The following is a 27,500-nucleotide window of genomic DNA, read 5'->3' as shown; positions in this document are numbered from 1 at the left end:
CCCCCCCCCCCCCGAGGACTCTGCAGGACACCTGTGGAGCCAGGTCCCGCCGGTAAGGACCTGTTGTGATTTACGCCGGCGGGACCGGCCGAAGACGGGCTGCCACACGGCCCATCGCGGGCCGGAGAATCGCTGGGGGACCGCTGCCAATGGGCCCCGACCGGCGTGGCGCGATTCCCGCCCCCGCCAAAACCTCGGCGCCGGAGAATTCGGCAGCCGGCGGGAATCGCGCCGCACTGGTCGGGGGCCGTCGGCAGCGGTCCCCCCGTCGATTCTCCGGCCCACAATGGGCTGAGTGGCTGACCGTTTTCGGCCGGTCCCGCCGGCCTAAATCACAACAGCTCCTTACCGGCGGGACCCGGCGGCCTGCAGAGCCCTCGGGGGGGCATGGTGGGTTCTGGCCCCGGGGGGTGCCCCCACGGTGGCCTGGCCCACCATCGGGGCCCACCGCTCCAGTCGCTGTCATGGCCGGCCTGGAGAAGAACCCCACTGCGCATGCGCTGGGATGATGCCAGCACATGCTGGCGCTCCCACGCATGCACCAACTCGCACCAGCCGGCGGAGGCCCTTCTGCGCCGGTGGGGTGGCGCCAAACCCTTCTGCGGCGGTTGGCGTGGAGCCAAGCCCTTCTGTGCCGGCTGGCGTGGCGCCAAACACTCCAATGCTGGCCTAGCTCCTGAAGGTGTGGAGAATTCCGCACGTTCGGGGCGGCTGGACGCCTGAGTGGTTCACGCCACTCCTCGTCGTCGGAGTGGCCCACCCCGCTGCTTCGTGGAGAATCCCGCCCCACAAGCGTCGAATACTCCAATCCAACCAGCCCCACCAACAGCACCTTATCGAAAACAAAGAAATCGATCCGGGAGTACACCCGGTGCACATGCAAGAAATATGAAAACATCTTCGCTCTCGGAATCTCAAATTGCCACGGGTCCCCCCCATCCCCCATGACTTCTATAAACCCCAACGCTCCTTCGCCATGGCCGAAATCTTCAGGGACCTCGGGCACAACCCATCCAACCTCGGATCCATCACTGTATTAAAATACCCCCAAAATCAGCCGCTGCTTGTCCAGGTCTGGAATCTTTGCTAAAACCCACCTCAATCCGCATCATCCCAATTTGGGATCTGCTATCTTTTGCCCACCTCCATATCTCCTCCTCCTTGTGAAAGAAACAACGCGGCTGCATCGCCATCACCCTTGGCACCTCCCCCGCCTTTGGTCTCCTCCTGCATTCGATCCATCTCGGGAGGAGGGACAGTCAAAGACCCCCTCCCCCACCACCTCAAACACATTTGCCATATACTTTGTGGCCTGTGGTCCCTGTGAGATTTATATTGAATCTCACCACTTGCCGTGGTGGGTTTTGAACCTCCGTCACCAGAGCACTACCCTGGCGCTCTGGATTACTAGTCCAACGACAATGCTACTGCACCATCACCTCCCCTACCCTTGTAAATTTCAAACTTTGTCTAACAAAGCAGCTTTTTGGTAATGTGATTGTGGCAGAAATTTTTCAAGGTTCACATTTAGATTCCAGGAATTGAGTTCAAACCCACATAAAACTGCAATTTCCAGAGACAATATCGTTTTAAAAGGATAATCCGTCATTTCCAGAAGTCAATGATTTTTTGCACCTGAGGTTCCTTTCAATGGAAATTCGCTATCTCTTTGCTGGATTTTTAAACTGTAATAAGATAGGATCTTAAACTTGGAAGAGGATAAAAGGGAGAATGTTGTAGACTGGAGCTTTGGAGTGTGATAATAGATAGGTTGATGCTCAACCTATTTGGCCATGTTATAAACATACATTCCTTCGCTATCATGTCCAGGGTTGGGTCTCGAACACGGAGTTTTTGGCTTATGTTCAGGGACCCCACCAACTGCACCACAAGACTTCCTCCCTACTTTCTGTTTTACTGTCTTATTTGTACATGCGTGGACTCAAAACCGGAAGTGCGGGGGCCCGTATCCGGAGCTAAAGCCCCTGCAGGGCATTGAATTAGCTGTACTTTTTTCCAGGAATCTCGAGAGTAAAACTCCAACGTTTTTACGCTGGAGTGGGGACATAGTCCCATTTTGGGAGAATCGAGCCTTAGGTTTACACCTGATCCATGACTAATACATCCCTTTCATTTGCAATGTGTCTTCTACCCTCAGTGTCAGCTGTCAACTCAACTGGTGGCAAACTTGCCTTTTGAGTCACAAAGTTCTGGCTTCAAATCCCACTTCAGAACTTAAACACAAAAGGCAAGGTTGAGGGAGTGGGAATGCTGCATTATCAGAGGTGCCATGATGTTAAACCGAGGTTCCATGTGCCTGCTTGGGTGAATGTAAAAGGTCTCATGGCATTATTGCAAAGAGCAGGGGAGGTATTCCTGGTCTCCTGGCCAATGCTTACCCCTCAGTCAACAATACAAAAAAAAACTATCTAGTCTTTACCGCATTGTTGTATCCTACATTTTCTCCGGCCATTGGGATTGCCTGTTCCCGCCAGCTGTGCACCCACGCCCACTGATTTCCTGGCGGTTTGGGGTGGCTTCACTGGGAAATCCCATTGACAAGCGGCGGGAGTGGAGAATCCCGCCGCCAGCGAACGGCGCGCCGCGGAGAAACACACGGTTGGGAGATCAGAGAATCCAGCCCGACATTTCCTGCAGTCCAGTAACAATGCTTCACATGTGCTTCACTGGCTGTAAAGCACTGAGTCATCTGATGCTTGTGAAAATATATAAATGCAAGTATTTGTTTCCTCAGAATTTTTCTTTCTCTTAGGGTGTTTCTACTATCTTCTCACCCGATAAGGTTACTTTTGCTCTTCCACTTATACTTTGTATCCTGCACTTTCCACTCATTTTCCCTCTTATGGTGTAAAAACTGGAATAGAATGAAATAGAAAATACCTTGCTAGCAGAATTTGGAACTCTACAGTGAGCCCTTTGGTTTAGTCAGTGATGTTTGTGCATCAAGGGAGACGGTGTATAATCTGTTACTGGAGGCAGATCTGTCGCTAGTAGCCTATTGCATTAATTCAGAAATATCTCATTACTTTTGTTTCATGTTTAGCAAATTTTGCTGTAACAATATTCTGCTGTGAAATCATGCAGGCAATCTTGGCTCTCACCTGCAACTTCATTAAATAGATATTATGAATGTAAAATAATTGGCACTTCAACCGACATGGTGAACAGACATCATCTATACATATAAGGCAGCAACAACAATTTGGCACCTTTGTGACACCATTGACAATAATCCCCATTGCTTACTGAGGCACTATCCTTACATTGAAACAACTTTTGCTGATCAACCTTCCGAGATGATCAGCTTCTTCCAAACATTGGCTAACATTCCAAGCAATTCCCTGTCATGTCTTTTGAACCGGCTGTGCTGAAGTGGGTCTGAACACAAGAGGGAATTTCTCCATTTCCTCTCACTCACCGCCATAATTTGTCTCACAGAATTGGTGAAGTGCAGATTTCTACTGCACAACTCCGTCAGTGCATCAACTGGTGTATACCACAGTGGATTAATGCACTGAGTATCACTTACATGGCTATTAAGAGGTTTACTGATGGGCCAACGCCATTAGTGTCGGTGTTTGCTCATTGGCTACTCCAATGTGTGCTCATTGTAATGTATCTAAGTTCAGCGACTACCCTGTCCACATAGCTTTTAGTTCACTATAAAGGAAGTACAGTTTACTGCAATTTAAATTTCTATTTGTGCAATAGTGAGACTCGTTCGAATTAAGTAAGTCTTTTCTCTTCAGAATAATGAGGTCACTCCAGAATAATGAAGGATAGATGTGTTCATCGACTTAAATGCATGGTAGAGGACTTTTGTTTTTGACTTGTGCCAGACAGCACAGAGCCCCTTCCTGGACTCTCTGAGGCAGTGCAGAGCTTCCTTCCTGGACTCTCTGAGGAAGTGCAGACCTCCTTTTCTGGACTCTCTGAGGGAGTGCGGAGCTCCTTTCCTGGAATCTCTGAGGCAGAGCATGGCTCCCTTCCTGGACTCTCTGAGGAAGTGCAGACCTCCTTTCCTGGACTCTCTGAGGGAGTGCTGAGCTCCTTTCCTGGAATCTCTGAGGCAGGGCAGAGCTCCCTTCCTGGACTCACTGAGGCAGTGCAGAGCTCCCTTCCTGGACTCCCTGCGGTAGTGCAGAGCTACCTTCCTGGACTCTCTCAGGAAGTGCAGAGTTACCTTCCTGGACTCACTGAGGCAGGGCAGAGCACCCTTCCTGGACTCACTGAGGCAGGGCAGAGCTCCCTTCCTGGACTCACTGAGGCAGGGCAGAGCTCCCTTCCTGGAATCTCTTGAGGGAGTGCTGAGCTCCCCTCCTCGACTCTCTGAGGCAGTGCAGAGCTCCCTTCCTGGACTCTCTGAGGCAGTGCAGAGCTCCCTGCCTGGATTCTCTGAGGCAGTGCAGCGCTCCCTTCCTGGACTCTCTGAGACAGTGCTGAGCTCCCTTCCTGAACTCTCTGAGGCAGTGCAGAGCTCCCTTCCTGGACTCTCTGAGGCAGCGCTGAGCTCCCTTCCTGGACTCTCTGAGGCAGTGCAGAGCTCCCTTCCTGGACTCTCTGAAGCAGTGCAGAGCTCCCTTCCTGGACTCTCTGAGGCAGTGCTGAGCTCCCTTCCTGAACTCTCTGAGGCAGTGCAGAGCTCCCTTCCTGGACTCTCTGAGGCAGTGCAGAGCTCCCTTCCTAGACTATCTGAGGCAATGCTGAGCTCACTTCCCGGACTCTCCGAGGCAGTGCAGAGCTCCCTTCCAAATCTCTCTGAGGCAGTGCGGAACTCCTTTCCTGGACTCTCTGAGGCAGTGCAGAGCTCCCTTCCCAATCTCACTGAGGCAGTGCTGGGCTCCCTTCCTGGACTCTCCGAGGCAGTGCAGAGCTCCCTTCCTAATCTCTCTGAGGTAGTGCAGAGCTCCCTTCCTGGACTCTCTGAGGCAGTGCAGAGCTCCCTTCCTAATCTCTCTGAACATGCAGAGCTCCCTTCCTGGACTCTCTGAGGCAGTGCAGAGCTCCCTTCCAGGACTCTTTGTGGAAGTGCGGAACTCCTTTCCTGGAGTCTCTGAGGCAGTGCAGAGGTCCCTTTTTGGACTCACTGAGGCAGTGCAGAGCTCCCTTCCTAATCTCTCTGAGGCAGTGCTGAGCTCCCTTCCTGAACTCTCTGAGGCAGTGCAGAGCTCCCTTCCTGGAATCTCTGAGGCAGTGCAGAGCTCCCTTCCTGAACTCTCTGAGGCATTGCAGAGCTACCTTCCTGGACTCTCTGAGGCAGTGCGGAACACCTTTCCTGGACTCTCTGAGGCAGTGCAGAGCTCCCTTACCAGACTCACTGAGGCAGTGCAGAGCTCCCTTCCTGGACTCTCTGAGGCAGTGCCGAACTCCCTTCCTAGACTATCTGAGGCAATGCTGAGCTCACTTCCCGCACTCTCCGAGGCAGTGCAGAGCCACCTTCCTGGACTCTCTGAGGCAGTGCGGAACTCCTTTCCTGGACTCTCTCAGGCAGTGCAGAGCTCCTTTCCTGGACTCTCTGAGGCAGTGCAGAGCTCCCTTCCTAATCTCTCTGAGGCAGTGCAGAGCTCCCTTCCTGGACTCTCAGGCAGTGCAGAGCTCCCTTCCTAATCTCTCTGAACCTGCAGAGCTCCCTTCCTGGACTCTCTGAGGCAGTGCAGAGCTCCCTTCCTAATCTCTCTGAGGCAGTGCAGAGCTCCCTTCCTGGAGTCTCTGAGGCAGTGCAGAGCTCCCTTCCTAGACTGTCTGAGGCAATGCTGAGCTCACTTCCCGGACTCTCCGAGGCAGTGCAGAGCTCCCTTCCAAATCTCTCTGAGGCAGTGCGGAACTCCTTTCCTGGACTCTCTGAGGCAGTGCAGAGCTCCCTTCCCAATCTCACTGAGGCAGTGCTGAGCTCCCTTCCTGGACTCTCCGAGGCAGTGCAGAGCTCCCTTCCTAATCTCTCTGAGGTAGTGCAGAGCTCCCTTCCTGGACTCTCTGAGGCAGTGCAGAGCTCCCTTCCTAATCCCTCTGAACATGCAGAGCTCCCTTCCTGGACTCTCTGAGGCAGTGCAGAGCTCACTTCCAGGACTCTCTGAGGAAGTGCAGACCTCCTTTCTTGGACTCTCTGAGGGAGTGCGGAACTCCTTTCCTGGAATCTCTGAGGCAGTGCAGAGCTCCCTTCCTGGACTCACTGAGGCAGGGCAGAGCTCCCTTCCTGGACTCTCTGCGGCAGTGCAGAGCTACCTTCCTGGACTCTCTGAGGCAGTGCAGAGTTACCTTCCTGGACTCACTGAGGCAGGGCAGAGCTCCCTTCCTGGAATCTCTGAGGCAGTGCTGAGCTCCCTTCCTGAACTCTCTGAGGCAGTGCAGAGCTCCCTTCCTGGAATCTCTGAGGCAGTGCTTAGCTCCTTTCCTGAACTCTCTGAGGCAGTGCAGAGCTACCTTCCTGGACTCTCTGAGGCAGTGCGGAACTCCTTTCCTGGACTCTCTGAGGCAGTGCAGAGCTCCCTTCCAAGACTCACTGAGGCAGTGCAGAGCTCCCTTCCTGGACTCTCTGAGGCAGTGCAGAGCTCCCTTCCTAGACTACCTGAGGCAATGCTGAGCTCACTTCCCGGACTCTCCGAGGCAGTGCAGAGCTACCTTCCTGGACTCTCTGAGGCAGTGCGGAACTCCTTTCCTGGACTCTCTCAGGCAGTGCAGAGCTCCTTTCCTGGACTCTCTGAGGCCGTGCAGAGCTCCCTTCCTAATCTCTCTGAGGCAGTGCAGAGCTCCCTTCCTGGACTCTCTGAGGCAGTGCAAAGCTCCCTTCCTAATCTCTCTGAACATGCAGAGCTCCCTTCCTGGACTCTCTGAGGCAGTGCAGACCTCCCTTCCTAATCTCTCTGAGGCAGTGCAGAGCTCCCTTCCGAATCTCTGAACATGCAGAGCTCCCTTCATGAACTCTCTGAGGCAGTGCTGAACTCCCTTCCTGGACTCTCTGAGGCAGTGCAGAGCTCCCTTTCTGGACTCTCTGAGGCAGTGCAGAGCTCCCTTCCTGGACTCTCTGAGGCAGCGCAGAGCTCCTTTCCTGGACTCTCTGATGCAGGGCAGAGCTCCCTTCCTGGACTCTCTGAGGCAGTGCAGAGCTCCCTTCCTGGACTCTCTGAGGCAGGGCAGAGCTCCCTTCCTGGACTCACTGAGGCAGTGCAGAGCTCCCTTTCTGGACTCTCTGAGGCAGTGCAGAGCTCCCTTCCTGGACTCTCTGTGGCAATGCAGAGCTCCCTTTCTGGACTCACTGAGGCAGGGCAGAGCTCCCTTCCTGGACTCTCTGAGGCAGTGCAGAGCTCCCTTTCTGGACTCACTGAGGCAGGGCAGAGCTCCCTTCCTGGACTCTCTGAGGCAGTGCTGAGCTCCCTTCCTGGACTCTCTGAGGCAGTGCTGAGCTCCCTTCCTGGACTCTCTGAGGCAGTGCTGAGCTCCCTTCCTGGACTCTCTGAGGCAGTGCAGAGCTCCCTTCCGGGAATCTCTGAGGCAGTGCTGAGCTCCCTTCCTGGACTCTCTGAGGCAGTGCAGAGCTCCCTTCCTGGACTCTCTGAGGCAGTGCTGAGCTCCCTTCCTGGACTCTCTGAGACAGTGCTGAGCTCCTTTCCTGGACTCTCAGGCAGTGCAGAGCTCCCTTCCTGGACTCTCTGAGGCAGTGCAGAGCTCCCTTCCTAATCTCTCTGAGGCAGTGCAGAGCTCCCTTCCTAATCTCTCTGAACATGCAGAGCTCCCTTCCTGGACTCTCCGAGGCAGTGCAGAGCTCCCTTCCTAATCTCTCTGAGGCAGTGCAGAGCTCCCTTCCTAATCTCTCTGAACATGCAGAGCTCCCTTCCTGGACTCTCTGAGGCAGTGCTGAACTCCCTTCCTGGACTCTCTGAGGCAGTGCAGAGCTACCTTCCTGGACTCTCTGAGGCAGTGCAGAGCTCCCTTTCTGGGCTCTCTGAGGCAGTGCAGAGCTCCCTTCCTGGACTCTCTGTGGCAGTGCAGAGCTCCCTTTCTGGACTCACTGAGGCAGGGCAGAGCTCCCTTCCTGGACTCTCTGAGGCAGTGCAGAGCTCCCTTTCTGGACTCACTGAGGCAGGGCAGAGCTCCCTTCCTGGACTCTCTGAGGCAGTGCTGAGCTCCCTTCCTGGACTCTCTGAGGCAGTGCTGAGCTCCCTTCCTGGACTCTCTGAGGCAGTGCTGAGCTCCCTTCCTCGACTCTCTGAGGCAGTGCTGAGCTCCCTTCCTCGACTCTCTGAGGCTGTGCAGAGCTCCCTTCCTGGACTCTCTGAGGCAATGCAGAGCTCCCTTCCTGGACTCTCTGAGACAGTTCTGAGCTCCTTCCCTGGACTCTCAGGCAGTGCAGAGCTCCCTTCCTGGACTCTCTGAGGCAGTGCAGAGCTCCCTTCCTAATCTCTCTGAGGCAGTGCAGAGCTCCTTTCCTAATCTCTCTGAACATGCAGAGCTCCCTTCCTGGACTCTCCGAGGAAGTGCAGAGCTCCCTTCCTAATCTCTCTGAGGCAGTGCAGAGCTCCCTTCCTGGGCTCTCTGCGGCAGTGCAGAGCTCCCTTCCTGGACTCTCTGAGGCAGTGCAGAGCTCCCTTCCTAATCTCTCTGAGGCAGTGCAGAGCTCCCTTCCTGGACTCTCTGAGGCACTGCAGAGCTCCTTTCCTGGACTCTCTGAGGCAGTGCAGAGCTCCCTTCCTGGACTCTCTGAGCCAGTACTGAGCTCCCTTCCTGGACTCTGAGGCAGTGCAGAGCTCCCTTCCCGGACTCTCCAAGGCAGTGCAGAGCTCCCTTCCTGGACTCTCTGAGGCAGTGCTGAGCTCCCTTCCTGGACTCTCTGAGGCAGTGCAGAGCTCCCTTCCCAGACTCTCCGAGGCAGTGCTGAGCTCACTTCCCGGACTCTCCAAGGCAGTGCAGAGCTCCCTTCCTGGACTCTCTGAGGCAGTGCTGAGCTCCCTTCCTGGACTCTCTGAGGCAGTGCTGAGCTCCCTTCCTGGACTCTCTGGGGCAGTGCAGAGCTCCCTTCCTGGACTCTCTGAGGCAGTGCTGAGCTCCCTTCCTGGACTCTCTGAGACAGTGCTAAGCTCCTTTTCTGGACTCTCTGAGGCAGTGCAGAGCTCCCTTCCTGGACTCTCTGAGGCAGTGCTGAGCTCCCTTCCTGGACTCTCTGAGGCAGTGCAGAGCTCCCTTCCTGGACTCTCTGAGGCAGTGCAGAGCTCGCTTCCTGGACTCTCTGAGGCAGTGCTGAGCCCCTTTCCTGGACTCTCTGAGGCAGTGCAGAGCTACCTTCCTGGTCTCTCTGAGGCAGTGCTGAGCTCCCTTCCTGGACTCTCTGAGGCAGTGCTGAGCTCCCTTCCTGGACTCTCTGTGGCAGGGCAGAGCTCCCTTCCTGGACTCTCTGAGGCAGTGCTGAGCCCCCTTCCTGGACTCTCTGAGGCAGTGCAGAGCTCCCTTCCTGGTCTCTCTGAGGCAGTGCTGAGCTCACTTCCTGGACTCTCTGAGGCAGTGCAGAACTCCCTTCCTAATCTCTCTGAACACGCAGAGCTCCATTTCTGCACTCTGAGGCAGAGCCAAACTTCCAGCTGGACTCTGACTGTGCAGAGCCCCCCCCCCCCTGCCTGGCTGGACTCTCCAAGACAGCAGAGTCCCCCTCCTGGAATCTCTGGAGTCCCCCTCCTGGAATGTCTGAACTGGTGCAGAACCTCCTGTCTGGATGAGGTAGAGCCCCCTGATTTCCCAGCTGAAGGCCACAGAGCACCTATATTAGTTCACAGGGAATATATGCTGTAATCTGATCTGTTTGACACAGGGCAGGATGTTCTCTCCTGTCCTGTGCGATATGTTGATGATTCACACTGGTCGAGGGAAAGTGTGTGCCAATACCTTGCTTGTGTGATTAAAAGAGAGGGAGAGGAGCTTCTCCCCCTGTGCAATGCATCTGTCACTTCAATCCTACTGAAGTAGTAGTTTTGAAGTGTGAGCAACTCCAGAGTGCTTATGTTTCTTAACCATCCCTTAACATATCATTGACTATTTATATCGTCCCCCTTGACAATCCAGGCACCGTCACATGATCTTCAAGTTCTCCAATCAGAGCTGTGCCAGCTAGCTTTATGGTCGATTTCCTGTGTGTGTATGTGTGGAGAGGGTTAGGACTGCAGTCTGTGATCAGCACCTCAGCAAAGGAGAGTTCCCCCTTATTCCCAGCGTCACCATCACATAAATCCGAGTCTGCAGATCCAAAAATACAGAGCAGCGGCAGGCCAGCAGAATACAGACATGGTAAGTTAGGCCTTTCATATTACACAGCAGAGGGCTGATTGATCAGCATCAGTACTTCGTCCAACTTTAATAGGATTCAGTAAGGTTCACGTGGCTACTGAAACCTTATTAAAGACAGCATGTTTCAGAATATATATACAGCAGTCCCCTCTTTTCTGTAAGTACATTTCAGAGCGATGGAGTGATGAGTGTGGGTGAGCGAATGTCTTTCTCTCTCGCCCGCTCTATTTCTTCAGCGCGATGGCTGTTTGTGAAAACTCTTCTTGGAAGAGAGCATTGATTGTGCTGATTCAGTGTCTCCATGGCTGCTGTGGTCAGCAGCCTGTAGGCGCAGAGAGCAAGCAGGTCACAGGTACGGCCTGGGTTTGTCATGGCAAAGCACCAAAGTGTCTTCTATTCTGCTCCAGCTATATACCTTGCACATGGCCTTAATGCAGTTTGACTGGATTAAACTTCTTAAGCCAAAGTGATCAGAAGAATACTGAAAATCCTGAGCGGCTAAAACGCTGGGTAAAATTTGAGGGATTTCAATTGGAACTTGCGAATTGTCTGAATGACAGACACACTTTTCCAGCCATTCGTTTGAATCAACAGAAACATCAATGGAAAGTATGACAATTCTCTTTCTTGAGCGATCACTTCACTTCAGTGATACTGCCAGACAGGAGCAGCTTTTGCAAGGTTGGCCTCCATTTATTTGGTAGAAGATCAAAATATATTTAATTGAATAATCGCTTATTGTCACAAGTCGGCTTCAATGAAGTTACTGTGAAAAGCCCCGAGTCGCCACATTCCGGCGCCTGTTCGGGGAGGCTGGTACGGGAATTGAACCCGCGATGCTGGCATAATGCACCTTATTTATGTTTAAAGAGATAAGCGCCATCTATATGTTTCGAACTTGTGACCCATATCTTTCATTATGAAATACATTGAAGTGGTAGGTAAATAGTAATACAAATGTATATGTTTATACGTTATATCTGTGAATATTGTAAAAGAACTAAAACAATAGGAGCAGGGTAGGCCATTTGGCCTTCGAACTTGCTCCGCCATTCATAGAAACAGAAAATAGGAGCAGGAGGAGGCTATTGGGCCCTTCGAGCCTGCTCCGCCATTCATTATGATGTTTTAAAATATATTTTTATTGGAATTTTAGAATTTTTAATATCAAGCTTTGCAGAACAATATAAAACATATAATAATAACCAGAACAGTAACAACGGTATCACAAGCTGCCCCCGGGTCTGTGACAGTATTCCCAGTGCTATTATTTCCTTACATTATTTACATTAGTGTGTATCAGACACTTTTCTTGACAGTGTTCTTATTGGGGTTTTTAATGTTTAGTATTAGGAATTATACACCACTTTACATAGGTGTTTGCAATTACTGCCGGCAGTCTTTACATTGCTTATAATTACATTTGTTTTGCTGGCTGGGGGGAGGAGACCTGTTTCCTCCCTTGCATTCTCGAGGGAGGTTAGGATGGTCTGCCTCCCCGGTTTGACACATATGGGAGGGATCCGTGTCCCCTCCTGCGAATGGCCTTCCTCACCGTTTCCTCTCTGCTACACGCGAGCACCCTTTCATCTGGGTGGTGCCCCAAGCCTCCCTTCCTACCCTTAACATAGCCCTCACTCCTCTCCCTTCCTGTCTGCTCCTCCTTCCCCCACTCTCCCTAGTTAGTTGCTGGTTTTGAACAGGTCTGCAAAGAGGTTTGTGATCTTCTGCCATGTGTCGTAGAATCTCTCCTCGGTTGCCCTTATCGAGAATGTTATTTTTTTCTAGTTTCAGGAACTCGGCCAGGTCTGAGAGCCACTCCGAGGCCCTGGGTGGGGCTGTCAACTTCCAGCCTTGCAGAAGTCTCCGCCTGGTGTCCACCCTCTTCCCCGTAAAGAACTCCGGATGCTCTGACATCTCAAAGACGGCCACAGATGGGCACGGCTCCATTTCAAACCCCACAACCCTGAACATGGCCTCGAAAATGGCCGTCCAGAACTCCGAATCTGGGGCAGGGCCAGAACATGTGGATGTGGTTGGCCGGCCCCCTGCTAACAACGCTCACACTTATCCTCCACCTTCAGGAAGCACCCGCTCATGCGTGCCTTGGTAAGGTGTGCTCTGTGCACCACCTTAAGCTACATTAGGCTTAGCCCAGTGCAGGAGGAGGTGGAGTTGATCCTGTGCAGCACTTCGATCCAACGTTCACCCCCCATCTCCATGCAGATCCTCTCCCCCTATCTCCATGCCCATCCCCTCCCCCCATCTCCATTCCCATCCCCACCCCCCATCTCCATGCCCATCCTCTCCCCCTAGCTCCATGCCCAGCTCCTCCTCTAATTTCTGTTTGGTCTTGTCCAGTGGGGTCCTGACCTTTTCTATGATTCACCCGTAGATGTCTCCACATTTGTCATCCTCTGGGGAATATTTTTGTCTCCTTGCGGAGAACGTTGCACGGCTACAAGTACCTGAGCTCATTCCCTTTCAGGATTGGAGCCCCTCTAAGAGTTCCCCCAGGGTCGCCAGTCTATCGGTAGCGCAGTTGTTTCACAGCTCCAGAGCCCCAGGTTCGATACCCAGCTTGGGTCACTGTCTGTGCGGAGTTTGCACATTATCCCCGTGTGTGTGTGGGTTTCCTCCAGGTGCTGCGGTTTCCTTCCACAGTCCAAAGATGTGCAGGTTAGGTGGATTGGCTATGCTAAATTGCCCTTGGGTTAGGTGGGGATACTGGGTTACGGGGAAAGGTTGGAGGTGTGGGCCTAAGTAGGGTGCTCTTTCCAAGAGCAGGTGCAGACTCGATGGGCCCAATGGCCTCCTTCTGCACTGTTGATTCTATGATTTTATGATTCTATCGACCATGCACATATCCTTGACTCTGAGAGTGTCCCTCTGTCCTCCCTCCACATCTCAAATGTGGCGTCCAACGTCGCCGGTGTGAATCTATGGTTGTGCAGATGGGGGCCTCTATAAAAATCTTGCCAAGTTTGAAATCGTACCTGAACTGCTTCCATGTCCTTAGTATGGCCGCTCCCATGAGCTCCTGGAGTGTGTTGGGAGGGGCCGGGTGTGGTGCTGTGGCCAGCACTCAGAGAGATGTCCCCATGCAGGAGGACTCCTCCATTCAGACCCTGTCCGCCTCTGGTTTCCTTAGCCACCCCCTCACCCTCTCCGTGTTTGCCGCCTAGTGGTAGAATAAGTGGTTTGGTAGGGCCATGGCTCCCAAGTGTCGCCCTCGCTGTAAGTTGGTGTTGCATATCCTAGGGATTCTTTCAGCCCCCCAGATGAAGGCCATGATTAACTTGCCGACCCTGGTGAAGAAGGATTTGGGGAAGAAGATCGGGAGGGATCTGAATACGAAGAGGAACTGGGCAGCACGTTCATTTTGACCGTCTATACCCTTCCCGCTGGTGAAAGAGGGAGTGAGTCCCATCTTTGCAAGTCCCTCTTCACCTCCTCCACCAGGCTGGAGAGGTTCCATGTGTCGAGCCTCGTCCAGGTGTGGACCACTTGGATCCCCAGGTACCTGAACTTGGTCTGGGTTACTTTAAACGGTAGTTCTTCCAGCTCCACTCCTCCCTCTCGGGGGTTCACCGGGACGATTTCACTCTCCCGGGTTGAGTTTGTAACCCGAGAAGGCACCAAACTTCCTAAGGAGTCCTGGTATCTTTCCAATTCTGGCTAGGGGGTTTAACACATAGAGGCCCAGGTCATTCGTATTAAGCAAGACTCTATGCTCTCTGCCCATCCTCCGAAATGCCCGCCCACCACTCTGCTGATCTAAGGGTGATGGCCAATGGTTCAGTTGCTAGTGCAATCAGAAGCAGAGATAATGGACACCCTGGCCCAAATCGGCGCCAATCAGACGGGCATCGCACCGCCCCAAAGGTGCGGAATGCTCCGCATCTTTGGCGGCCTAGCCCCTCAATGTCGGGGCTAGGCCGGCGCCGGAGGGATTTCCGCCCCGCCAGCTGGCGGAAATGGCGTTTGTTGCCCCGCCAGCTGGTGCGGAAATGCGGTGCATGCACGGGAGCGTCAGCGGCCGCTGACAGTTTCCCGGCGCATTCGCGGGAGCGTATCCGCTGACAGTGGGGAGAGTCACTTCCACCTCCACCATGGTGGAGGCCGTGGCGGAGGCGGAAGGGAAAGAGTGCCCCCACGGCACAGGCCCGCCCGCGGATCGGTGGGCCCCGATCGCGGGCCAGCCCACCGTGGGGGCACCCCCCGGGGTCAGATCGCCCCGCCCCCCCCCCCCCCCCCAGGACCCCGGAGCCCGCCCACGCCGCCTGGTCCCGCCGGTAAATACCAGCTTTGATTTACGCCGGCGGGACAGGCAATTTCTGGGCGGGACTTCGGCCCATCCGGGCCGGAGAATTGAGCGGGGGGTCCCGCCAACCGGCGCGGCCCGATTCCCGCCCCCGCCCAATCTCCGGTGCCGGCGACTTCGGCGGGGGCGGGGGCGGGGGCGGGATTCACGGCGGCCAACGGCCATTCTCCGACCCGGCGGGGGGTCGGAGAATGACGCCCCAGATCTCGTTCCCTATACAGCTGAAAGTATTTGCAGCTGAATGCGTTTGTGCGTACGTAGTCTGGTAAACTATCGCTGCATTCGTCCATCGCAAGAACATCCTTCCTCGGACAAGGAGACAAAAACTGCACGCAATATTCCAGATGTAGTCTCACCGAGGCCCTATCTAACTGCAGAAAGACATCACTGCTCCTGTACTCGAATCATGTCGCTATGAAGGCCAACATACCACTTGCCTTCTTCATCGCCTGCTGCATTTGCATGCTTACTTTCAGCGACTGATGTATAAAGACGCCCAGATCTGTTGCACATTCCCCTTTCTCAATATATAGCCATTCAGATAATAATTTGCTTTCCTGTTCTTGCTACCAAAGTGGATAACCTCACATTTATCCACATTATACTGCATCTGCTCACTCAGTTGTCCAAATCACACTGAACCATCTCTGCATCCTCGTCACAGTTCACCCTCCCACCCAGCTTCGTGTCACCTGCAAATTTAGGGATATTACATTTTGTTCCCTCATCTAAATCATTAATATACATTGTGAATAGCTGAGGCCCTAGCACTGATCCCTGTGGTACCCCACTATCACTGCCTGCCATTCGGAAAAATACCCATTTATTCCTAGTCTTTGTTTCCTGTCTGCCGATCAGTTTTCTAGCCATCTCAGTCCAATGCCGCCAATCCCATGCAAGTTAATTTTACACGTTAATCTCTTATGTGGGACCTTGTCAAAAGCTTTCTGAAAATCCAAATAAACCTCATCCACTTCCTCCCCCTCATCAACCCTACCATTTACTTCCTCCAAGAATTCCATGATTTCCCTTTCGCAAATCCACGCTGACTGTGACCAATCCTGCCACTGTTTTCCAAGTGCTCTGCTATTAAATCTTGTACAATGGACTCTAGCATTTTCTTTACTACTAACGTCAGGCTGACTGGTTTATAATTCCCTGTTTTCTCTCTATCTGCCTTATTAAATAGTGTGGTTACATTAGCTACCCGTTATTCCGTAGGACCTGTTCCAGCGACTGGGGAATCTTGGAAGATGACCACCAATGCATCCACTATTTCTAGGGCCACTTTCTTAAGTACTCTGGGATGTAAATTATCAGACCCTGGGATGTATCGATCTTCAGTCCCATCAATTTCCCCAACACCATTTCCCTACTGAACCTGATTTCTGTCAGCTCCTCCCTCTCACTTAACCATATTATTATGGGCTAGGGTTTAGAGAACACCAAAGTGTATCATGGAGTTCACCTGACCCACAACTTTTAATAGATTTTGGTTATGAGGAGCACAAGGGCCCACTTTCCAGGTGTTATGAACAGAGATCTTAAGTATTTTTAAACAAAACAATGTTTATTCTATGAATCCGGTTAACATTTTATAAACACACAGTAAACATCTTATCAACTACCAACACAGATAGCCCCCCCAAAGATACAATACTCGATAGGTAACCCTTAGTAACTCTCCTAACAACATCCATCAGCCAAACACCTTTTTTTCTGACGAAACAATAGGTTTGCATTCCTTACACAAACAGGTATTACTGTGAAGTTATCATGTGGTCTGGAGACATTCTTTAGCATGCATAGAGAGAGACCAAAATACACCACCTTGGTTTGAATGCAGCTCTCCAACTGAAAACAGAAGCAAAAAAAACCTCAGAGCCACAAAGCAGCTTCCAGCTCAAAACAAAACTAAAAAGCAGAGCCAGAACCCAGCTCCACGCACACAATGACATCACTGCAGCCATTTGAGAAGACAAACATTTCTTAAAGTGACATTCCTATGACAATGTGTTCCCCAACATTTCTGGTACGTTATTTGTGTCCTCCCATGTGACGACCGAGCCAAAATATGTATTTAGTTGGTCAGCCATTTAATTATTCCCCATTATAAATTCCCCCATTTCTGACTGTAAGGTTGTCTCCACCAATCTTTTTCTCTTCACATACCTATAGGAGCTTTGACGTCAATCTTTATGTTCCCAGCAAGCTTACTCTCATACTCTATTTTTCCCTTCTTAATAACATAGGAAATAGGAGCAGAAGTAGGCAATTCAGCCCTTCGAGCCTGCTCCGCCAATCAATCAGATCATGGCTGATCTCTTCCTGGTCTCAAATCCACATTCCTACCAGTTTCCCATATCCCTTGAACCCGTCTTATCAGAAATACATCTACCTCCTTCTTGAAACCATTTAGTAGCTCCGATTCCACCGCACTATGGGGCAGCAGGCTCCACAGATTCACCACCCTCTGCAAGAAGAAATTCCTCCTCATCTCAGTTCTAAATATACCGTCTCTCAGCCTGTATGTGACCTCTCGTTCTAGATTGCCCTACAAGGGAGAACATTTGATCGACATTTATTTTAGCAATTCCTTTTAGTATTTTATATACCTCGATCTGATCCCCTCTCATCCTTCTAAACTCCAGCGAGTATAAACCCAAACTGTTTAATCTCTCCTCATACGTCAACCCTTTCATCCCGGAATCAATCTGTTGAACCTCCTCTGAACAGCTTCCAATTAATCAATCCCTATGTCCTCTTTTGCTGAATTATATCCTCAGGTCTGCTGTTTTTCTTCTGGCCAATTTGCATGCCTCTCCCTTGGATCTAGTGCTAACTCTAAATTCCCCTTGTAAGCAATGGTTTGGCCACCTTTCCCATGTTAGTTTTGCGCCAGACAGAAATGAACAATTGTGATGACTGACAGTTAACTGCCAAGCATTGTTTGAAAATTTAAACCAGGCAACTTGACTCTGATTGGTCAAGGCATTGCCCTGAGGAATGAACCAGCAAATGTCTATCACTTATTTTGTTTAGCTGAAAGGGGCACAAACATGTTCTTTGTGTCTGCGAAGAACAGAGCCCTGTGTTTCAAGATATGTAGCTTCCCATGCAACACTACTCGTCCAACTGACAATCTTGGTTGTCAGCATAATTTTTAACACATTGAGGATTATTTAGCAAATGTTGTCCAATCGCAGAATCGCACCTAATATTGGACACAAAGTTTTGAGATTTGCAAGCACGAGCTGGTTGGGTGCGATCTGTTGTGAATAGTGCAAGGATCATGCTATTTTATACAATCCGCTGGTCTTTGGGACATACGGCCTACATAGCTGGCATCACACTGGCACTGAAATTCACATGCCACATTACTCATTTGTGTGATAGGCTTTGTGATTTAACAGCAGTAACCTGTTTGGGGTGAATGTGCAAACTCCACACGGACAGTGACCCAGAGCCGGGATTCAAACCCGAGTCCTCAGCGCTGTAGGCAGCAGTGCTAACCACTGTGCCACGTGCCATTCTCTCTTCCAGGCCTGCATGTAAAGAAACTTGATTGCCCAGTAAGAAGAAATTAAAAGTGACTAATTTGTGACCTGCGGAACTTCCAACTCTTCGAGGGAATCCTATAATAACTGTTGCACAACTTGTTATTGAAACCATCTAAACTACTCTTTCAGAGTGAAAACGTCGCATTCTCAGGGCCTACAATGACTGCTTTCCTATGATGAGCCAATCACATGAACTATGAAATATTCCTTTATTTACAACTTGCACTATTCACTTGAACTGCATCTTTCTCATGTGTGTGTTCACGTGAGTGATATAGTATTTAGATTTTCAGGGTGAATGGGTGAATCTTCTGTATTTAAACCCACAAAAACTTACTCCTCTTATTTAAATTGACCACACACTTTGAGGACCAAGCAATACGCACATCTTCCTTTCCAAAACCACACTGATTACAGACAGCCAAGGAAAGGATAAAAGGGTTTCAGTGCTCCCACATCCTATCCATAACACTTATAAACTCATACATATATATTGAACAAATACTCCAGTTAAAGCTGAACCAGACTTTATAAAAGTCCCTCGTAACTTTTGTACTATGCCGGCAGCACGGTGACGCAGTGATTAGCTCTGCTGTCTCACGGCGACTGAGAAACTGATTCACATTTGAGAACTTCCAGAGGCATATCCAGATATAAGTTAATCCTTTGTGCGGTAATTGCAAATGTTCCCTGACCCTTGGCAGCCATGTTAATATTCTTGCTAGTGTCCACTTTTAAATATAAGATAGTTCCAGAAACATATGCACTGAATACAGTCCAGTAAAGTTCTGAATAGGACAAGCCTCCATTGGACATGACAATTAGATTGCTATTTGCCTACCCCTTTAGTAATCATGGCTGCTGAATTCAGCTCTGTAACACTGCTAGTGTTAGCATTATGTAAGGCCAGGCATCAACCCAACAGCTTCTGAACACTTCCAGCATAACCTCCAAACCTCTGAGGGCTCTCTTGTGAATGTCCCACATATGCAATGGAAACATGTAGTGTGAGCGGATTGTGATGTTAAACAGTGACTAACACTGATTTAGTGTTAACACGCACTCTTAAACAATCTCCGTTGAATATGCATTCAAACTGCGCTAGCAGTATTTTTAAAAGGACTAAAAGCAAATTACTGTGGATGCTGAAATCTGAAACCAAAGAGTAAATGCTGGAAAATCTCAGCAGGTCTGACAGCATCTGTAGGGAGAGAAAAGAGCTAACGTTTTGAGCAGATGACCCTTTGTCAAAGCTAAAAGACAGAAAGTGGGAAATATTTATACAGTGGAGTGAGAGAATGAAAGATGAGCACATCATCCCCCTCCACCTCCACCAACAGATCCAGGCGACAGAATTTGAGGATTGTAGGGCTGCCTGAAGGAGTTGAAGGACCGAGGCCTCCTGAGTATTTTGCCGCAATGCTGGGTAGGTAAAGTGTGAAGGAGAAGGTCCTGAGCTGGGCCAAGCAGAAGCGGGTGGTGCAGTGGGCTGGAGCTGGTGTACGTGTATACCAGGACTTTACGGTGGAGCTGGCGAGGAGGCGAGCTGCCTTCAATCGGGTGAAGAGGGCACTGTACATTAGCAAGGTGCAGTGCGGCATTGTATATCCAGCAAAGCTGAGGGTGACTTACAAGCTCAAGGACTTTTATTTTGGAACGGCGGAAGCAGAGGAGGAGTTTGCGAAGGCAGAAGGACTGTGGCAGAACTGACAAATTGAGAAATGGCCATGTGCAGATGTAACCTGATGACTGTATTTTCTTCTTTTTTGTTTCACTGTGCGTGTGTATGGGCTAAAGGAGCCAATATTGTATATCTTTGCACAAGGGAATTGATGGGACTTTCACACGAAATGAGGGCTCTTTGGGGTGTAGATGGATATGCGGGGTTTGTGTGCTAAAAGGGGATTTCTGGGCTTTCCTAGGGCCGGGCAAGGGGGAAAGGGACCCGGGTGGGGGGCCTCCACGCTGGCCGGTTTAAGCCGGCCGGTGAACGGGAGTGAGGTGGGGGGAGAGGCTGTGGCCATCGGAGCCTGGCAGAACAGGGTCCGAGTGGTCTAGCCGGGGTGGAAAGTTGGGGGGAAGGAACCGAGGTTGGGGGGGGCGAGTTTTACAAGAGGCAGTGGACGGCAGGAGTTGGAGAGGAGGGGGGGGGGGGTGTTTACAACTCTTGGGTATCATGTACGCTATTTCAGAGGTTGGATGGCGTTGAGTGGGGAGGGGGGAGTGGACACTATTGGTTAATGGTGACCATGGGCGGTCCCAGACTCCTTTTTCTTTTTCTCCTTTGATATTTATTTCCACCGTGGGAGGGTTTGTTTTATTGGATGCATATATTGACCGTTGGGCCGTTGTTTGGGGTGGTGGGAGGATGGGATCGTTGTCATTGTTAAGAGGATTGATTTTGTATTTGTTACCGTTTACTGTCTGTGGGTGGGGTAAATTTTGAAGGAAAATGTGAAAATGGAGAATAAAAACATTTTTAAACAAAGGGAATGAGTGATTTGTTTTGGAAGGGATGATTTGTGAGTTTGGAGGAGTTGACGGAGTTGTTTGGGATTCCATGGTGAGGTACCCTCAATAATGATGCTTAGAGATTAAACTGTAAAGAAGGCTTTATTAGACTAATAACTATACTACAGCTAGAGACGAGAGCTGACTTACACAGACCATGAGGCAGGCCTTTATGTATGGCTCCCAGATGGGCGGAGCCAGAGGCGGAGTCCCCAGGGTTCCAAGCCCGGTCTTAAAGGGGACATCACCTTACATGATGATAAGGCAGTAACCATTCATCACACATGGTCAGATACTTTCCGGTATATGCAGGTGTGGGATTTTGTGAGAAGACCTTTCCAACGTTCCTGGAGATGCCGCTCTCCTCGCTGTTAAAGAGAGTGCTGTCGGTGGCAGGCATGGGGGAGAGGGGTACCTCAGGCATTTATGGGAAGATTGAAGCAAAAGTTCCAGGCAGAAGGGTAGAATGAAACCGGGAAACATTGCAGGCACTTCCAGCAAGTGACTAACATTTCGACTGTTTATTGGATGTTTTTCTTCAGAAGTGTGTAGCTTAAAGGTTATTTTGTGATTATTTTTTTTTGGTTGTATGTGAACCTGAAAACTTAACATAAGAAAGAAGAACACGAATAGGCCCATTTGACCCTTTGAGTCTGCACCACCATCCAATACAATCATGGCTGATCCTCCACTTCACCTCTGCCATCCTGCATGGTCCTCCTACATCTTGAACTAGGGGTCATTGTTTGAGAATAAGGGGTGAACCTTTTAGGATTGAGGTGAGGAGAAATTTATTCACCTAGAGAATGGTGAATCTGTGGAATCCACGAGCACATGAAGTAGTTGAGGCCAAAACCTTGTGTAATTTGAAGACTGAATTGGATATAGCTCTTGGGGCTGAAGAGATCAAGGGATGTGGGGGGAAGGCGGGACCAGGGTATTGAACTTGATGATCAGCCATGGTCATAATGAATGGCGGAGCAGGCTCAGGGTGCCGAATGGCCTCCTCCTGAACCTATTTTCTTTGTCTGTTTCTATGTGTACGTATGACTCCCCGAGCGTCCAAAAATCTCTTGGTTTGGATATACTCAATGACTGAACTTCAATAGAATCCTGGGGTAGAGAATTCCAAATCGCCACAAAATTTTGAGCAAGTTGTTTGTAAATTGAGTGGACGTCTTGCGAGTGGTTGTTGATCCCTCCCGCAGAGTCCTGCCTGCCTGTGTTGTGCTCGGATGATCCAATATCCCGTATGGAGGAAGTTGACAACCTTCTTCCTCAGGCCGCCGACTAGAGACTGCAGCTGGGTCCTGATGGTGTCACTGCGATCTGTCATGTGAGAGTACCTTTAAGAAATGGCTGTTTAAGAAATATACCTTTAAGAAATGGGTGTTTATCAGTGATGTCAGAGTGTGGGTGGAGCTGGGCTGTCTGTCAGCTTTTTACTTTTGTTTTCGGCTGTTTGCTGCAGGGTGTGTTTTAGTTTCGTTTTCACTGTTAGAGCTGAAGCCAGACAAAGCAGCTGTACTGCTGTTCTCTCTGCCATGAAAATACTATCTCTTGGTCATTTGGTGAATTCAGAATAATAAATGTTCTGAGTAGTGACTTTAACCTGATGTGCTTCTGTTAAAGGTTATGTTTTTTGTAAGTCTTCTGGATGTTAAAAGGACAGCGTAAGCATTACTTAGTGTTGTATTCTTTGGGGTTGTATTTGAATTGATGGTTGCTAAGATGTTCACTATGTTTTAAAAAGGTTAACTTGAGTTCATAGAATAAACATTGTTTTGCTTTAAAAAAAATACTTTTCCATTTCTGCTGTACCACACCTGTAGAGTGGGCCCGTGTGCTCCCCATAACCACAATCTATTAAAAGTTGTGGGTCAGGTGAACTCCATGATACACTTTGGGGTTCTCTAAACCCTGGCCCATAACAGATCCGCCATATCTATGTTAAAAAGGACCCCACCAGCTTTGAACACATGTCCTCTCTGTCGGCACAGTCGAGTGGATTCAAATCACGGAGGTGTGTAATATCCTGCACAGGACCTACAGGTTGGGAATAATTATCTTCCATGTGGTCTCACAGAGTACGAGCTCTCCCCCACTAGGAGCGGGAGAACTAATATATTAAAGATCGACGAATGAGGCACCTACCAGCAAGCGATCCGGTTGGGATCTACCGGGAACTGTATGTATCGTATTGTACATACATCTCGTTCTTTACTCGGTGTGGACATCCCCGCGTCCTTATTAAAGTCAGCTCCTGATGGGTGAGTGACGGCTGGTTTTAAATACCTGGCAGCTAGGATTAAATTCGGCCCTCGTACAATCCATCGGTGTTTAAACACAGAAGCAACCTGAATATGTGCTGCATCGGAAGCAGTTGGCGGCTTATGTCAACTTTCACCATCTGTGCCATTTGGGATTTGTCCTTTTTTTTGTTAAGCCAGGCAAGGAATTTAAAATCCAGCCCCTGTCCTGTCCTCCACAGGGGCTTTACAGTCGAATATTCTACTGCCTGACCCAGAATTGCAAAGTATAACGTTGTACTAGAGAACAGCTTTTCACTGCTTTACGCAACTGTGGCGACAATCTGATTTAGATTGTTTCGTAATCTTACTCTAGAACCCATATCCAAATTAATCTGGATAAACAGTAGCTCATTCACGCACCATAACCCACACCGTCGCTCATTATGACTGGCTCTGTGATCTACAGCATGTTCCTGTGTGTGTAACATGACTGTATCAACTGTGCGAGTCCTGTGACTCCCCTAACCACACATTAATGTTTCAGCCCCATTTACTAGACAGCAATTATCAGAAACCCTGATTCAATTTCTCCTAAAAGATGCATCAGAGGGGAGTTAGTTAATAATTCAGATTTCAAGCCTCCCTTTATTGTTATCTGGTGCATGGAGCTAGTGTGCAGTGACACACATTTCCTCCATCTATCTATAGTATAATACTAACCTTCCTGCACTGCACAGTCTGACAATGCGTAAGCCATTGAGCTTAGTATTCAATCTCTGTGAAGCACATTTGGGGGACAGCGAATAATCCCAATGCATTCAGTCACGCAGCTGCATTCTGCTAGAATGACAGGCTTCTCGTGCTCAGAACCCCTCAGAAAGATATTCCCGAATCTAATGAGCAAATCTGCCTTTGGGAATCATAGCGAGGATAGTACTTTAGGAGCCGATATATGGGATTGTGGGACTATTGAAGGGAATTCTGCTTATTGCAGAGTCTGAATTTACAAAGACGGACAGGAAAAGGCCACCTGCTCATCGAGCTTTCTCACACCGTGTTGGTCATTTGTATTTAGAACCAGGGTTCTTGTAACATATTTATGTTGACCAGCTTCTAAGTCTGCTGTGCGGTCTTGGTGGTGTTGTGTACACTTGAGGCTGGTGCTGGGATGTTTGCAATATTTCCTGCCCAGTAATTGCGATTACAGTAAAGGCCAAGGTCGGCCTACTTGCCAGCTATCATCCTGGTGGCGGCTGCAGCTGCTCTTGTGTGTGTGATGTTTGCTGCTGTGGTAGAGTGTCTGCGACTGCTGTCAGGGTGCAAGGGTCTTTGATCTGAGCCAGAGGTGCGTAACAAGAAAGTATCGCACCACCCTCGGTGCTGCTGGTAGAACAACCTGGCCAAGTGATTAAGCTGGTTAGAAATCAGCAGGGTACAGGCTCCCATCTCTCAGATGTTGCTGTTTAGATCTCCTCTCCAGTCCTCTGAAGACGGATTTGTGCCGTTGTCAGGGCAGCAGCCAATTACACCGTGGCTGATATCCTTCTGCATCCAGAGAGTGATCCTAAGGGAATTTTCCGATGATGGGTCCTATGCATGAGAATTTTCTTTGTAAATTTTGCATATCGGCAATATGTCAACCGTTTTGTAAGGAAAAGCTAAAAAAAAGTTCAGTTCATAAAATAAAACCTCCATCCTTCCTTATTGTAGTTTGTATTGAATAATAACATAAATTGTAAAGATATTGTTTCAATTTTATATCTATTTTATTTCAGAAGGTCCTGCAGTAATTTTAACCATCCTTCTCGATAAAGCAATGTGAAATACAATAATTATTTATTTACCATAATATATTGTTCGTTCATCATTTCTATGCCATCCTGGGTTCAGCTAATTTCTAGCAATTTCCATTAAGTAAAGGAATGTATTTGGCTGGAAAAATAATTGTGTGCTAATGATATACAGCATTATTAACTTACAGATCAAACACAAGTTCAAGTGATGAAAAGGTATTCCATGGGTTGTGTATCTCCAGTACTTTCTTTTTTTTTAATAGACATTTTATTGAGGTATTTTTTGGTATGAGAACAACACAATAAACAATGTACATGAAACTATATACAGTGCAAAAGCCGTCTCCCTCCCTTACAGGTCCCACCTTTATTAACCCCCTACTCTAAACTAAACTAACCCCCCTCCCCCCCCCCCTTCTGCTGACGATTAATTTTCCGCGAAGAAGTCGACGAACGGTTGCCACTCCGGGCGAACCCTAACAGTGACCCTCTCAAGGCGAAATTGATTTTCTCCAAACTAGAGAAAGCTAGCCATGTCCGATAGCCAGGTCTCCGACTTTGGAGGCTTTGAGTCCCTCCAAGCTAATAGTATCCGTCTCTGGGCTACCAGGGAAGCAAAGGCCAGAACGTCTGCATCTTTCTCCTCCTGGATTCCCGGATCTTCCGACACACCGAAAATCACCACCTCTGGACTCAGCGTCACCCTTGTTTTTAACACCGTGGACATGACATCTGCAAACCCCTGCCAAAATCCCCGAAGCTTCGGACATGCCCAGAACATGTGGACATGGTTCGCCGGTCCTCCCGCACATTTTACACACCTGTCTTCCACCCCAAAGAAGTTGCTCATCTGGGCCACTGTCATGTGAACCCGGTGAACAACCTTAAATTGTATCAGGCTGAGCCTGGCACATGTTGCGGACGCGTTGACTCTACTTTGACCCCATAAGTTCCTTGTAAATGTCCAAGATGCTCCCTTCTTCTACCCACCCTCTGGAAACTACCCTGTCCTGAACCCCCTTAGCAGTAGGAGCGGGAAGGTTGACACCTGTTTACGTAGAAAGTCCTGCACCTGCAGATACCTGAATTATTTTACTCTCGCCAACCCAAACTTCTCCTCCAGCGCCGGCATACTCGGAAAGCTCCCCTTTATAAACATATCCCCCATCCTCTCAATCCCTGCTTTCCGCCACATCCAGAACTCCCCATCCATACTTCCCGGGGCAAACTGGTGATTATTATAGATTGGGGACCAGACCGATGCTCCCTCTGCTCCCATATGTCTCCTCCATTGCCCCCAGACTCTCAGGGCCGCCACCACCATGTGGCAGGTGGAGTACCGTGCCGGCGGGAATGGCAGAGCGCAGTTACCAACGCCCCCAAACTGGTGCCTTTACATGAAGCCGCCTCCATACTCTCCCATGCCGACCCCTCCCCCACCACCCACTTCCTGATCATGGCTATATTCGCTGCCCAGTAATAGTTACTAAATTTGGCAGCGACAGCCCGCCCTCTCCCCGACTCCGCTCAAGCATTACCTTCCTTACCCGCGGGGTCTTGCCAGCCCAAACAAAGCCAGACATCACTTTGTTGACCTGTTTTAAAAAGGACCGCGGAATAAAGATGGGGAGACGTTGAATCATGAACTGGAATCTCGAGAGGACCGTCATCTTCACCGTCTGCACCCTCCCAGCTAATGACAACGGGAGCGCGTCCCATCTCCGAAAATCATCCTTCATTTGGTCTACTAGCCGGGCCAGATTTAATTCATGCAGCCGGTCCCATTCCCGCGCCACTTGAATGCCTAGGTACCTAAATCAGGTTAAAGTCTAACAGGTTTGTTTCAAACACTATCTTTCGGAGCACTGCTCCTTCCTCAGGTGGAAGGAGGAAGGAGCAGCGCTCCGAAAGCTAGTGTTTGAAACAAACCTGTTAGACTGTAACCTGGCGTTGTCAGACCTCTTACTGTGCTCACCCCAGTCCAACGCCGGCATCTCCACATCCTAGGTACCTAAAGTTTCCCCCTACTAATCTAAACGGCAGCTCCCCCAATATCTCCAGTACTTTCTGATAAATTTATCCCAGGGTGATATTTGCTTCACACAAACAGCATCTTGTCGTTTAACTCTCTGTTATTTTTAAAAATCTATTGTATTTTCAAATGTATTGCTCATCACACAGGCCACACAAAGGTTAGTTTGGTAATTTTTTGATAATTTCCTCACAGGTTGTGGGCATCATTGGTTAGGCCAGCATTTATTGCCCATCCCTAATTGCTCTTCGAAATGTCGCAGTGAGCTGCCTTCCTGAACCGCTGCAGTCCCGGAGGTGTAGGTACACACTATACTGTTAGGGAGGGAGTTCCAGGATTTTGACCCAGCGACAGTGAAGGATCGGTGATGTATTTCCAAGACAGGATGGTGAGTGACTTGGAGGGGAACCCCCCCCCCCCCCAGCTGGCGGCATTCCCATGTGTCTGCTTCCTTTGTCCTTCTAGATGGTAATAATAATAATCTTTATCAGTGTCTTACATTAACACTGCAATGAAGTTACTGTGAAAATCCCCTAGTTGCCACACTCCAGCAACTGTTCGGGTACACTGAGGGAGAATTCAGAATGTCCAATTCAACGATCGGGACTTGTGGGAGGAATGGGAGCACCAGGTGGAAACCCACGCAGACACAGGGAGAACGTGCAAACCCCTCACAGACAGTGACCCAAGCCGGGAATCGAACCGGAGTCCATTTATGTTCCATTTATGCTAATTTCA

General features: G+C 49.8%; 1 protein-coding gene across 3 annotated transcripts in view; it reads left to right on the top strand.

Annotated features, from left to right (window-relative positions):
* The first annotated feature begins 10,135 nt into the window (after positions 1–10,135).
* LOC140386725 (septin-4-like) overlaps positions 10,136–27,500 on the top strand; it is a 222,611-nt gene continuing 205,246 nt past the window's right edge. Inside the window, exon 1 of one of the 3 annotated variants that reach the window (XM_072469341.1) lies at positions 10,136–10,290. In XM_072469341.1, coding sequence (XP_072325442.1) covers positions 10,288–10,290 — 3 coding nt within the window. In that variant the 5' untranslated portion in view covers positions 10,136–10,287. The remainder of the gene's footprint in view (positions 10,291–27,500) is intronic. The other 2 variants (XM_072469338.1, XM_072469339.1) reach the window with 2 other exon arrangements.

The sequence above is a fragment of the Scyliorhinus torazame genome, chromosome 12, assembly GCF_047496885.1.
Source record: "Scyliorhinus torazame isolate Kashiwa2021f chromosome 12, sScyTor2.1, whole genome shotgun sequence".
Classification (NCBI taxonomy): domain Eukaryota; kingdom Metazoa; phylum Chordata; class Chondrichthyes; order Carcharhiniformes; family Scyliorhinidae; genus Scyliorhinus; species Scyliorhinus torazame.
The sequence above is the reverse complement of the archived record's forward strand: the minus strand, read 5'-3'. Positions and strand labels throughout refer to the sequence as shown.